Source organism: Limulus polyphemus, unplaced genomic scaffold (assembly GCF_000517525.1).
Source record: "Limulus polyphemus unplaced genomic scaffold, Limulus_polyphemus-2.1.2 Scaffold3047, whole genome shotgun sequence".
Classification (NCBI taxonomy): domain Eukaryota; kingdom Metazoa; phylum Arthropoda; class Merostomata; order Xiphosura; family Limulidae; genus Limulus; species Limulus polyphemus.
This window is the reverse complement of record NW_013668657.1, coordinates 113,361-128,463: the sequence shown is the minus strand read 5'-3', so window position 1 is coordinate 128,463 and position 15,103 is coordinate 113,361. Positions and strand designations below refer to the sequence as shown.

The 15,103-nt window shown below is 30.9% G+C and overlaps 1 protein-coding gene across 2 annotated transcripts in view; it reads left to right on the top strand.

The window, feature by feature from the left end:
• Positions 1-15,103, top strand: part of LOC106468537 (calnexin-like) — a 32,164-nt gene that overhangs the window by 9,538 nt on the left and 7,523 nt on the right. Inside the window, exons 3-11 of one of the 2 annotated variants that reach the window (XM_022396873.1) lie at positions 1,876-1,979; positions 2,360-2,418; positions 2,700-2,764; positions 4,629-4,705; positions 5,014-5,164; positions 6,338-6,467; positions 6,587-6,665; positions 7,824-7,891; positions 14,032-14,137. In XM_022396873.1, the coding sequence (XP_022252581.1) occupies positions 1,876-1,979; positions 2,360-2,418; positions 2,700-2,764; positions 4,629-4,705; positions 5,014-5,164; positions 6,338-6,467; positions 6,587-6,665; positions 7,824-7,891; positions 14,032-14,137 (839 nt within the window). Of the gene's footprint in view, positions 1-1,875; positions 1,980-2,359; positions 2,419-2,699; positions 2,765-4,628; positions 4,706-5,013; positions 5,165-6,337; positions 6,468-6,586; positions 6,666-7,823; positions 7,898-14,031; positions 14,138-15,103 lie in introns of both variants that reach the window. The other variant, XM_022396874.1, reaches the window with a different exon arrangement.

The window sequence follows — 15,103 nt, the reverse complement described above, 5'->3', positions numbered from 1 at the left end:
TAAATAATTCACCAAAGAACATAAACTAACATGCAAAAAGTAGGCAATTACCTCTAACTCTCACAATTGTTTTGGCTTTCTAACTATGCAACGAGAGCCGTTACAAATTTATCTAAGCTAGTCGTTATCTTTCCCGTGGAAATGAAGCTTGTACTAACAGTGAAATTGACAATTCTGTGTTCAGAAAACAATATAATATAATGTGTCATCTGATAGATGAAAACATTGGCTTTCTATTGGTTATAGATAATACAGAATTAAACCTGAGAGATAACTAATAACAAATCCTGAATGTGGGGATGTGACTAGGGGGTGTGGCAAGAGGGGTCTGATTTTCTGATATAAAGCTCTGTAACCAAACAAAATTGGAGGCTATAGAAATTGTGGTTTGTCTGAGCAATGATTTTATAGAGTAACTTGCATTTAATTTTCTACTTATTGGAGTGGTGGTGGATGAAATAGAGAAGAGGAGATGCCTAGAGAAAATGTCAAACTAGGAAAAATTCAGGATATTTTAAATATTGCCTTATAAAATAAAGAACTTAAAACTTGTATACTATTAAAATATGGATTATTAGTGAAGATTTTATGCTATACTAATTGGTATAGCATAAACAAAAAGTAGATTAATACAATTTTGAATGTAAGTTACTAAAACCTCCTGACATGTGCAGTAAAGGATGCCCGTTGCAATAGGGTTAATGTTTCTATGACAGTACTATTACTTTTTTGTTCTTCAAGATATTTAACTGAGGCCCTTCTCAGAGAACAGTGTTAGTATTTCCACTTTCCATAGAAATCCAAGGTTCACCAGTTCCACGAAGAAGCATCTACAGAAAAGTCCATTGTCACTACAAACAGCCTGGAAAACTACATTTCTTTAGTAGAATCATTTTTAAGATATAAACAAGTTAAATGGTCTTGCTTGTATCAACACAGATGTCAAAGAGCAAGTTTATCTTTCCAATTTGGACCAAAGGGGTATTGTATTCCATGGAAAAATATAACAGCAAAAAATGTCCATCATTTACTTGAAAATGTTATTTCACTCGACAAAAAAATACATTATTGGCATGTAGAAAACAACATAAAGCAAATATGATATCAGTATTATAGATGGTATGTTAAACAGCCAGATATACAAGAAGAGCATTAGAAACAATATTCAGAAGAGTTTCTTTAGTTACAAATGAAGATAATATTAAAGTGGAAACTCAAAGCCAATCGTAAATGGTGCTTGGAAAGAACCATGACTTCAATGCCTGACTGTATCAAACTTTGGTTGCATTGTCAAAATGAGACCACCAACATCATGCAGAATGGTTGTAGAGAGGTTGTTGTATTCTACAAAACCTCAAAACAATGTGAGATTGTATGGGAAAGACAAGCCTTAATATAGTACGACAAGAAAATGGTGTGAAAGTCTAAGTTGACTTACGGTTTGGATTTTTACCTGTATAGCTTGATGGATGAACTAGGTGAAATCAAATATCCAAAATTTACACACGCGCCATTACAATCTGCAAAAATCTTTAAACCATTTTGTTCTCTACTCAGTCCTGTTATCATCAAATTTAAAGATGGTCTGTTGTGGATAATGTGCTATACACATTAAAAAGATTAATTCCCCATTGTATATGTTCATACATTCTGTCCTTGGAAAGTTTACACAGATTATTATATCACCACATAAATTTTGTTTTTTAGTTTCATTAACGTTCTACTTATCCTACCAATTTGAGATCTAAACCCTTTCAACTGATGTATTTGACCACGCCCAAGGTCTCATAGATTTATTTACTCTAATCCTGCCTAAAAGAATTTTAAGTGCTGTGGCTATTGAAGATTCCCTCTCTTCTTCTTTTTTTTTTTTAGGAATCTGATGCTGTGGCAGAGTCCATTCCCTATAGCACCCCTAAACCAATAGGAAATGTATACTTAGCCGAGCATTTTGATGATCCTGGAGCTTTTGAAAAAAGGTGAGAGTAAATGGCTTAACCTCTGCAGAATCTGTTTGGTTGGGGGTGTGAAAGTGTATATTGATGAACTAGAAAAACCTGTGTTTTAATTCACCTTAGGAAATTTGTTTGTCAGGTACTAATTTATCTTCATCACAAGCTTATAAGTACTGACTTTAAAAGCTTGACTTTTAATCAGTCATAAAGAATGTACATTAATGTGTTGTTATCTTAGAACTTGTACAAGTGACCTTAAGTTTTTAACTAAAAACTACTTAAATTCTGTAATGAGTTCCTGCTTATGTTTCTAAAGTTTTAAATTTTGATCTATAATTTTTTTTTCTAACGTGACTGAAGGTTTCACTTAATACATTAACACACTCTCGGGTCTGTTTCTGCAGGTGGATAATCTCACAAGCCAAAAAAGACGATGCTGAAGAAGCTATTGCTAAGTACAGTGGTAAGTGAATATACTTGTGTTGTAAGGAATTGTTCAAGAGATCTTTATATTGTCTGTTAAAAGTAAAACAAGATATCTCAACACCTTCCTTTCAAAAATGACTTAATATAAATTCATTTAACTTTTTTTGTATTCCTTAAACATTACCGTGAAAAATAAGGTGGATAGGTATTTAAGAAATGTGATTTTCTATTGAAAATTGTGATGTTAAAAAGTTGTAACATCCTGTTTAACATTGAAGGTAAAGTCTGTATTGTTGTGATGTTTCTTTCTTGATGTAGGTAAATGGTCTGTGGAAGAAGCTGAGAAAAATGGACTTGTGGGTGACTTAGGTCTGGTTCTAAAGGTAGAATAGATAAGATTAATTATTATCCATTAATTAACAAAAAGTGATTTATATGATGAATCGTTACATTTAAAATAAAATTGTGGAAATTGTTGCTTCTGGGAGTAAGGAATATTTTAGCTTGTATCTATAAAAGTTTGGTAGATATACACAGTTAGATCAGGAATTCTCGGTAAAGATATTATAAGGAAAAGTTTTAATATTCTGCATACATATAACTGAGAGAGTTTTATCTTCTAAAGTTAATTGAGTAACTAATTTTCATTATATTTGTATCTTCTTGTATTTGTTCGTTATTGTAATTTTTTTATTTAAAAAAGTATTTTAGGCATAATGAACTAAAGCAATAAATTTGATAGACAAACAACATCTAACAATTGAATTGAACTCCACCAGTATTGCTAGACACCAATGTAGTTTTGTGCCATTTTAACCAGTAGACTTAACTGGAAAGTGTGTAAGAAGGTAGAAATGACAGTTTTTTAGGCATAAGGAAAGAGAATTGCAAAAAAAGAAATATTAATTAAAAAAGGTAAGCATTCCTGTGAGTAGAGGTAGGGTGTATGTATATATAGTAGTTGACCAGAGAAAATGTAAATATATTGAGGTGGAGTACATTGTAATAAGACAGTTTTGGAGCTTCACATGATTACAGCCCATGTTGCCAGCCACATTTTAGTCATACTTTGTCTGAAAAACCATACTTTTTGACAACATAGCCTTGCAGCATATTTTCTTTTGCAAAAAGGCTGTCATTACAAAAGCACACCACTATTACCTGATGCTTTCAATAATCCTTCTAATGTACGAGGATAACAGTGCCTGTTTGAAATCTGGAAGCATTATTTATTCACGTGGAAAAAGCATGAAAACCTTTTTCCATCTCCACATGCTTGAGATATGTGACTTTTGAACCAGAGGCCTTATTTTTGTGAAATTATACCTTTTTTGGCCTTGTTTCTAGACGAAGATTGTTCTTGATTTTGTTTTATACAATCACCTAGGGCACGTAGGAGGCTTTTGCCTCTGAACTTTGTGTTCATGAATTCACAAGTGTTAAAAGAAGCTGCACTTTGCTGGTAAGTATCTTGATGATGGTCCTGGTGCTCCAAGTTGATCCATAAGTATGTGAGATATCCCCAACTAAAACATATCTTTATGACCTGACTCTGAATATTTTTTTAAAAGCAGTCAGTTTTTTAGTGGCATCATAATACCCAAACAATTTAAAAATGTACTTCCTTTACACCATGACACAGCAAAATTTTGGAAATTTCACATTATGAAAAATTGTAGAAGAAAAACAGATCAAATTATATGAATTTTTTAAAGCATAACTAAATACTATTTCTTATAATTTTACTAAGTTCTATACAATTTTGTTAAATATTTCCTCTGTGAAAAGGCAAAAAACAAATCCAGGAATGTCTGTGCAGGGTCCAGAAAGGGCTTGGCAGAGTGAAGTGTATACTAATAAAACTACACTTGGTTGGGATACAGTACTCTACTGTTAAATACTTGGTATGTTCATACTGAGAAGTTATTAGGTCACCCTGGACAATGGTTGTGAAGTATGTTATGAATAGGAATTAAGTCTCACTACAAGTTTTTAGTATAAAGCCTGTATTATAAGCTTCATAAGTTTACCAACCACCATTTTAATGCTGTTTTTTTAGTGTAAAATTTCCTTCAGCATTACTTTGTGATTTCAATAATTTTGTGTAAATGTAGGCTTCGTATATGAGCTCTAAAAATTGCAGTGTACATTGCTACTTCATTCTAAAAATATACTACAATAAAATAGTTGTTTTCTTTTTGTAATCTTTTATGGTTAAAGGTGTAAAATTCTTTTCTACTCTTGCAGTCTAAAGCTCACCATCATGCTATCTCATCAAGATTGGATAAAGCATTTCTGTTTGATAACAAACCCTTCATTCTGCAGTGAGTTTTGTTTGTTTTTTTACTTATTAAGTGCTGTATGTTGTTATAGTGTCATATGTTATGTCTTGTAGAAGTTATCATTGAAAGTGATTGTTTTAAGAATTTGAAAGTACCTTTCTGTGCTTTTTTATCACTGTTAGTGGGTCTGTCTGATTTCAAAGCATTGGACATTTTTATTCCTTCTATAATGTAAATAAAATAATCTTTTAAAATATTGGATGTAATTAACCTATCATTGTCTTTGAATGTGGAGTTGTAAATACTTTAATGAATTTCATAAATATTTGTTGCATTTTTTGTTTTTTCAGGTATGAAGTTCGGTTTCAGCACGGACAAGAATGTGGTGGTGCCTACCTGAAGTTACTCTCTCACACTAAAGGATTAGATCTGAAGAGGTTCCATGATAAAACTCCATACAGCATTATGTTTGGGCCAGACAAGTGTGGAACTGATGAAAAGGTATTTGTAAAAATCATTCAATGTTTCAGAAACTTGTTTGTTTGTTTGATTACTGTTGATGTGCCAGTGGTGATCAGAGAAGGTTCAACTAAGCATTGCAGAATTTATTACAGTATATTAGTCAAATTCAAAATAAAATAAATATGTAACCAACTGTTTTGCTTTGTTTGCTATCAGGTCTACAAAATTTATTGAATAAATTGTTGTTGTAATTGGTATAATTTAACTCTTACTATGGGCAGATTAAAGAATGCATGTCAGTGTTTTCGTTATTTTCAAAATATTATATAGAATATACAATATGAACCTCCAACCTTTGCAGTGATAAATGATTATCAGCAGACATTTTCAATAGGAACACTAAAGCCGTTAACCACGAAGGTCTAACATATGGTACATGCGAGTTGTGATAAACTATATTTGAAGAAAATATCTTGTAAATCATTGAACTTAGCATTTTGAGTTCAACATTTTTCACGGCATTTAGTTTTAACACTTCAGACATGTGAGGAGTTCAACATTTTTCACAGCATTTAGTTTTAACACTTCAAACATGTGAGGAGTTCAACATTTTTCACAGCATTTAGTTTTAACACTTCAGACGTGTGAGATACTGCTTGTTGTTGGTACCATCAAACACAGGAAGGCGCTATAGAACTTGACACACTAAAACCTTAAAAATTGTTGTTATAAAATATTGTTTATAGTGAAAATTTTCAACAGATTGCTTTGTTTATTCACTAATAAATGTATTTATTTTTGTGACAACAATTTCTGAAATAATGGACACATTTTGTGAATGATGGTAATTTTTTCAAGTTGGTGAATCAAGTGACAAAATTTTCATTGCACACCACAGCATTTGATAATGTACATTTAATGAGAGTTTTAAAAGTTTTACTGAGTTTGACTTTAATTCATGTAACTTTGTTTTTAAGTAGGAAAGACTAAAAATGTATCTCTAAATTTGATTTCTTTCTAAAATAGTCAAATTATAAGTTTATTTTTACACTTTGTATACAGATAAATGGTATTATAAATTTTGTATTTTTGCAATACATTTTAAAGATTATGATAATCATTTATATCTGCAACATAATATGAAAAATAATTATAGTGAAAAACAACAATTAAATTGTTTATTATAAACAGATTTGTGATGTCATTTTTTAGCTTCATTTCATTTTCCGACACAAAAACCCTAAAAATGGCAGCTTTGAAGAAAAGCACTGGAAGAGGACTTCCTCCATTCCAAAGTTTGATGATATTTTCAAAGACAAAAAACCTCATATCTTCACTCTCAGTAAGTAACTTCAAGTTGTAACAAATAGTTTTGAAAATTTGATGTTTTTTTATTTTGGTGCATTCACTATCTGTTTTGAAAAAACAATTTTGAAATATATATACATATGTGTTCCACAGAAATCACTCCTGACAACAGCTTTGAAGTCCTTATAGATAAGAAGAGTATCCAGAAAGGTAGTTTGTTGGAAGATTTCAGGTCAGTGTATAAATTATTCTAACTTTAAAATATATATATATTGGAAACAGGATCCTTAGAAGTTCTGTACAGCAAACTTAAAATTTAGGTATGAGGGGGTTGTTAAAGGTGGTAACACTACAGCTTTAACATTTCCCTAATAATTTTTGTATTTGACTGGAAGTTAGTGCTGGAAAGCTTTAGTTCTATAGGTTTATGTAAATACTAGACCACCGTGACCCGTTGGGTCAACCACTATTCAGGGGTTATGAAGAATTCAAGCTAATTTCGATATTGAACCGAAATGAAATTTTATTTTGAGATAATTTAATTAAATATTTCAACCCATTCCTGTTATTCATAATTCAAGAAAAGATTGTAGATAGGGAGTAAAAGGAAAGACCATTTCATTTTTCAAAAAGTGAAGTAAGAAGTTTCGTAAAGAGCACGAACGGTAGTGTGAATGATATTTTGACTGAGAAAATAAGCAAACAAACAATCTCAGAGTTTTAGTAGTATATAGATAGATTCTTCAAGATCTTGTTTTTGTCATCTTATGCCTTTTAATGAAGATGGGAACATTGACAGGGAAATAATATAATAGCCAATGCTCGGCGAGAGGTTTTTGTTTATAAAATTTTGTTGTTGTTCTCGACTTGATTTTTATTTTATTACCTCGTCTCCATAGTTACTATTTGCAAATAGTCAATGATATTGTAGGTCCATTTTGTTGTTCTTTGTAGATTAAAAAAATATTGAAGTAATTTGATTTGATCAGTTTTCTTATTCACAAGTAATAATTCCAGTTAAAGATATGTTTTTTGTTTTGTTTTACATGTTTAACTACTTTCTAGTATGTTATAGTGTAGCACCAAACATCAACAGTAAAGTGTTCCACAAGTTATTACAGATGCACTAATTATATTTGTATTAACTTAATTTAAGTTCTCAAAGTGATTTCTTCTGATTATTTCATTTGATAGTATTATTATGATTTACCTATTTTGGCTTTGGGGAGTTTGAAGTTTTCATTAAAAGGACAATAAAACAATTAAACATCCAAGAGGTGAAATATTCTCAAGACCCCATACTTACTCTTAACGTTTTGTGTTAAAAATTTAAAGCTTTTTTGAAATGAAGGTTAGTCAAATATATAGCTTGATTTCATACATTTTTTAGCCCTCCCGTTAATCCACCAGCTGAAATAGATGATCCTGAAGACAGTAAGCCAGAGGATTGGGATGAACGTGAAAAGTAAGTACATTACATATACAGAAAGGAAAGAAATGAAAAAATGTAGGGTGTAGAGTCTAGTTGTAGGCTTGAAAATCTAATCTTTGCATTTTGATTCAACTTGTTTTTCTTTAAAGTTTTTTAACCCTATAATTATGGGCACCTCTGTACTGAGCATCTCACGAGAGTTTACTTTGTTACATTCAAAATTTAATTAATCAATCATACTATCAATGTATACCAAGGAAATTAATATTAAAATTTACGTTATAGTTCAAAGTTTTATATTATTTAGGTTTTATTTCCTTTGTTTCAAAATAAACTTTAAAGATAAATATTTAAACTTCACATGCACAAGTTCACAAAATTTTAACTTTTCGTCTGTAACTTAAATAGTTCTTTCTTTACACTATACTTCTATGTATAAACAGAAACTAAGTTAATTGCTCTGTTTATACATTCTTCTTTCAAGCCCCTTGTGGGATGTTGGGAGGAAAAATAAATAAATTTCTTTGAACTCGTGACAGGTTCCATACCCGCTCTCTACATATACAGTTGCAATTTCTCAGCTAACTATACTTGTATGTTTGTAAGCAATAGTAAGACCACATTTTAAAATACTATTTTCCAACAGTTATTTTAAAAATGGCAGGAAGAATTCCATAGAGAACTTCTCTTAGCATTGTTGCTGCTTGTGTCTGAGTTATCGCTTCAGCATTATTTCTCATCAATAAATATGTTAGATAGATAGACAATAAAATTTTATTTAGGTTTTAGTTAATTATGTGTTAGTTTAAAGTGCATGTTAGAAAGGTTTAATAATTTTTGAAAATATAAGCTAAACTGCCTTGATTTATCGGGCTTAGTGTAGTAGGCAAATATCCCAGCGTTCTGACAACGGCTAAAGCATCACTGCCAAGGATGCACCAAGAACGCCCGTTCATGTGTGTCGCAATAAGTAATAATGTTAAAGGATAGGAAAGGAAAATAAAACATTAAAAAATTAACTTTTTGTAAAAAGTAAAAACTTGCAGTTAAGAATATAACAAAAAAATGTTCAAGATTATTTGACAACAAATTAAAAGGTATCTACATTTTTTCTATTTTTAATTTTCAGAGCACAATATATTGATGATGATACTCGAAATATTCAAAGTCTGGGTGCAAATAACTGCAATACAAAAATAACAAATCTTTAATTAAAACAATCTCATTCTTTGTGTACAAAATACTTTTAATTTTTAACAATCTTACCAACTGTTGTGAGGATATATTAAGAAAGAATAGTAAATAAAAGGAGTAATAAATGTACAACAGAGAATAAACATGAACTGGTATGCAATTACAGCAAATAAAATGTAAAGTTTTTCTCAAAGGATGATACTGAAGACAAAGATTGTATCATCACAGATTTAATGACCAGCTTCCATCAGTGTCACAGTGTAATGTAACAAAAGATGAGCAGCAACAAAGCAATCTCATCAGAACAGAATAATGTTTCTTATAAGATACTACAATACAGATTAATGTAATGTAAACAGATGCAGTAACATGCTTACCTTGTTAGGTCTACATGACAGATGTAGGTTCTTCAGCAGCCTGCTGTGCACAAGTGTTTGCTAAAATAAGGGGATAAAAATAATTTATAAAGAATAGACAACAGCAACATACTTAGCAGAAGTCACTAATTATCAACAACATTTACAACCACTACCTTAACATCAACTATTTAGAAATAGAAATAGCTATATGAAATAGTGCTATATGTAGTGGTAATATATATACTGACTACAAACTCACAATTTCATCTAAGTATAAGAAACCCTAGAAAGAGTCACTACCATTGTCTGAGTAGGAAAATCCATTATAGTAATCATCCACTGTTAAAAACCTGCTGAAATATGGTTGCGGAAATCCATATAGAGACAATAAACTTGAATAATGGTGAACAATAGTGACTGAAACAACTACATGCAACAGCAAAATTGGGAACCTTTTCATGTGGCAGTTTGCAATTAATACACGAGTTGCAGTTTCCAACTAACACACGCGCTAGGAAAACACCAGATTTTTTTTTATGCCGAGAAGTGAAGGATTTAGAAAATTTAGCAGCATAACAAGATTAATGAGGATTAAGTTTAAGACTACTCTCTCAGTTTTTTGCAAAGTTCCTGTATGATCCCACACTACATTAGATATCACAGTGGAGTCATAACAGCAATTTGTAGCTTGAGTAACCTGTCAACAGTAGGTATCCAGTCTTGTTTGATTACTTTTTTTATGATCGTAGATCTTAAATTCTCAATTTTTAGTTATGTTGTATGTTGTCATTTTTAATGTACAGTAATGGCCAGATATATGCCTAGAGTAAAACACAATTCCCACAAAATTTGTATAAAATTTTACCAATGGAAAAGCACCCTTTTCAAATAAAACCAATACATCTACAATATTGCTTTAAATAAAGCATCTTCTCTTTTAAAGTAATTATTTACTGAGCCAGGTGCCTTTGTGCCTGAGGTTTTCTGTTAATACGTGTCGAGTACAGAAGCAGCAGCTCAGAACATCATCGAATCTATTACGTATTTATAACTATGTAAATCAACTTTCACTGAAAAATAATAAACTTAACCCAACTTTTTTTTATACTAATGGTAATCATGCACTAAATAATCTTTTATTTAATTAAATAATGCACCAAAGAACACAGAATAATAACATTGAAAAAGCAGACAATTTCCTCTAACTATCACAATTTTTCTGGCTTTCTAACTATGCAACAGAAACTGTTACAAGTTCATCTAAGCTAGTCATTATCTTTCTCGTGGGAACAAAGCTTGTACTAACACTGAAATTGACAATTCTCTGTTCAGTGTGAGTGTGGCAGGAGGGGGTCTGTTTTTCTATTTAATGGCTCTTTAACCAAACAAAATTGAAGGCTGTAAAAATTATGGTTTGTCTGCACAATGATAATTTTATAGTGAGTAATTTACATTTAATTTCATACTTATTGGAGGGGTGGTGAATAAAATATACAAGAGGAGATGTCTAGAGAAAATGTGTCACACTAGGGGAAATTCAGGATTTTTTTAAATATTGTCTTGTATAATTATGAACTTAACTTGTATACTATTAAAATATGGATTATTAGCCAAGATTTTATGCTATACTACTTTATATAACATAAATAAAAATAAGTCACTATAACAATGTGACATGAGCAGTAAATGATGCCCAGGCAGATAGGGTTAAGGTGTTTTTTCCTGAATGTTCTATTAAATTTGAACAAATTCCTGTGCAATCCATGTTATGAATTACTATTGTGGTTCATGATTTAAGATTAAGTTCCTGCTTTAGTTGTATGTCATATTTTGGCTGGTCAGTAATGTGTGTTCCCTGCATAGAGCAATAATAACTGTGCTCATTCACATTTTGTAACATTCTTAAAAATTGACACAACAGACTAGACACAATTTATTAGAATAAAAATGTTGTTTCTCAGGAAGTTGTGCTGTTTTTTTAAAAACGTTAAATTACACAGGACAAACCAAAATACACCAACAATGTTTATATTTTTATAATGAATCTATTTGGTTTACCATGTTTGACAAATATATCTTAAAATTAAAAATAAATAAGACTGTACTGTTTCAAAAGATAAAAAACAAAATTAAAATCATCATACCAATCATCTGGTTTCTTGGCATTTGGATCAGGAATCCTTAAAAAAAAAGGTTTTAATGTTTGAGTCTACAAAATTGTTTTGACTTGATTCATTTAATTAAAAAAAATATATATTCAGTAATAGAGATTATGCTTGTATTTCTGACCTAAAAAACATTATCAGATCATTGTAGCTGTTATAATAACTCTACTTTTCAAATCTGTTGTAGTGTTACAGCATTGAAGACTTTCATTTATTTGGTGTGTTTTTTGTTTATTTTTAGGAATTTGAGATGTCTTTCCATTTTTGTATTTCTTGGATAGTTTTTTACAAATTTTATGTGCATCATGTAACACTTTCAATACAGGCTCAGTCAACTTGACCGACTACATGACATTTTTGTAATCATTTCCAGTCTTTATAGATTTAATACTTATAACTCTCAATATAGTGGGTATATCTTCATGAAATTTGGCAGTCTTTCAGTTAATATTACAATTCTTTCACATACAAAAACTCGTATTTCTTAGTGAAGTATTTTTAATAAAATAAAATAAAAATTTGTCCATGGATATATTGAGTTTGTGTTTTGAACAGTCCGTGTGCAAAGTAATTTTCATGTTAAAATTAAAAATACTTTTCCTCATCTCAAATTTGTTTACGTAATCCCTAAAACCTCCTAAATGCATTTCAAACGTTTTTCTTTTCAGTAAAACTTTATTGTTTATCTGTTATTTTCTCTACCCTATCTCAAAATGGGATCAGTCAAGTTGACCGACCTCGTAACCACCAAAAAAAAAAATCGAAATAAACCTAAATTAACCTTTTCTTTCTTTCTAGAATGACTTCAAATTGTAACAAGAAACTACATTCGTTTATCCTAAGTAGCTTTAAACTTGTAACAGTATACATCTATTTATAATTAGATTTTATTGTTTTATTGCCCTTTGAACCGTGTCTAACTACTATCCGTGACATCATAAGTTGTAAATCACTCTGGGGGGGGGGGGGCGTGCAGCTTACGTTACGCTATTGAATTACATTACCCACGAGTTGCTCGCACGCATGCCTTGTGAACCATTTTTTTTCCTGACTTTCTAACTATGCGACAAAAGCCATTACAAATTCACCCAAGCTAGTCGTTAACTTTCCCATAGGGATGATGTTGCTACTCCGAGTGAAATTGACTATCTGTTCACAACACAACGTTATACAATACGTCATTTGATAGATAAAACCTTGACTTTCTATTGGTTATAGGTAATATATAATGAAACGTAAGAGAGAACTATCACAGAATTGTGACAGGTGGGTGCGGCAGGAGGGGTCTGGTTTTCTATTCGATAGCTCTGTAACCAAACAAAAATTGAAGACTATAAAAATTATGGTTTCTGAGCAATAACGATTTTATGGAGAGTAATTTACATTTAATTTCATACAGTTTAGAGGGGTGATGGATAAAATAGGGATGATGAAATGCTAAGACAATGTATCACGTGGGTCACACTAGTGGAAATTCAGGATTTTTTTTTATTATTCCCTTGTAGAATAAAGAACTTAAAACTTGTATACTGTTAAAATATAGATTATTAGCTACGATTTTATGCTATATTAATTGGTATAATATAAACAAAAAGTAGTTTAATAAAATTTTGAATGTAAGACTCTAAAACCTTGTGTCATGTGCAGTAAAGGATACCTGGGGTAATACGGTTAAATGCGTTTCTTAGTAGCTATACGTTTTTGAAGTCTTGAATTTATTGTGTGAATTTTAGTAATTTGAGATTAGATCAGGCTGATTAGTGGAATGTAACAATTGATTAAATATCAGTCTCATTAATCAGTTCTTCTCACATGAAACTTGAATAGTTGGAATAATCTAAAATACTAATTTTATTTGATTAATTGATTATTTTACATAACTCAAATCAGTGTAATTGATGTTTCGACATCTCTTGTAACTATACCTTTCAGGTCTTATATTTATCTGTTGGTTTTTATTGCTGTAATAACTATACCTTTCAGGTCTTATATTTATCTGTTGGTTTTTACTGTTGTAATAACTATACCTGTCAAGTGTTGTATTTATCTGTTGGTTTTTACTGCTGTAATAACAATACCTGTCAAGTGTTGTATTTATCTGTTGGTTTTTACTGCTGTAATAACTATACCTGTCAAGTCTTGTATTTATTTGGTGGTTTTTACTGCTGTAATAACTATATCTTTCAGGTCCTGTATTTATCTGTTGGTTTTTACTGCTGTAATAACTATACCTATCAAGTTTCATTTTCATCTTTTTTTTTTACTTAAGTACATGAAATTAACTGGATGAAACATTCTATGATATAATCTGGTGTTTCTTTAAACTAAACATTTGAATGCTTAGAAAAAAAGTCCTAGTTGTTATGCCTTCTAAACTGAATATAAAGATTCAGTAAGTTTAGTAATAATCTGTATACTTAGTCAATATTAAATGCTCTAGGGATGAAGATGCTCCCAGGCAGATTCCTGACCCCAGTGCCATAAAGCCTGAAGGTTGGTTAGACGATGAACCCGAATTTATACCAGATCCAGATGCCGAAAAGCCCACGGACTGGTACGTTTTGTTGATTCTGTCATCAGATATTTGTTAACTTGGTGATTGTTTAGTCTTTTAAACGTGATGATGTCATACTTTACTCAGTTGCTCATCTAAAATGGTTATGATTTTGTTCATAAAAATCCTGTTGTTTATTAAAACATTCTGTGACAGTAACTTGTCATCATCAGTCATTTTGCTAAGAATACCTGTTTGTCTTAGGTGTTTAGTTGTTGAATACTAGCATTCATGAAAGACTGTATGGTGATAAACGTTGTCTAATCCATCTTAGTATTTACTTTCAGGTAACAAAGTGCATGATATTTAAGTTTAGAAATTTTATGTAGTATTCTTTCATTTTTTGTCATACACACACACACACACACGTGTGTATGTGTATATATAAACAAACAAACTGGGTTTGACTGATAAGCACCTATTCCTATTAATTTAGCCATAGTTTAATAATTATGTTGAATACAGTACAAGTTGCATTTATTTTGTTGGAACCTTATTGAAATGCAGCAAACTATGCCTTAATTAGTGAAACTTTCACTATGAATAGTTATGTGTATGTAGAAATACAGCATGGAATACCTGTACGTACTGTTATCGTGTACTTAGCAGTATATTGATAGAATAATTTTTTTGTCAAAAATAATTGTCTGAGTGCTTGCTTGTATCCAGTTTTCTAACTTGATTCATGTAGGTCTTCATTGTTGTTAAATATATCCTGTCTAGTTTTGCTGGTGTTAAACTACTCTATATTCCTGATTCTCTCTAGTTTTGCTGGTGTTAAACTACTCTATATTCCTGATTCTCTCTAGTTTTGCTGGTGTTAAACTATATATTCCTGATTCTCTCTAGTTTTGCTGGTGTTAAACTACTCTATATTCCTGATTCTCTCTAGTTTCGCTGATGTTAAACTACTCTATATTCCTGATTCTCTCTAGTTTTGCTGGTGTTAAACTACTCTATATCCCT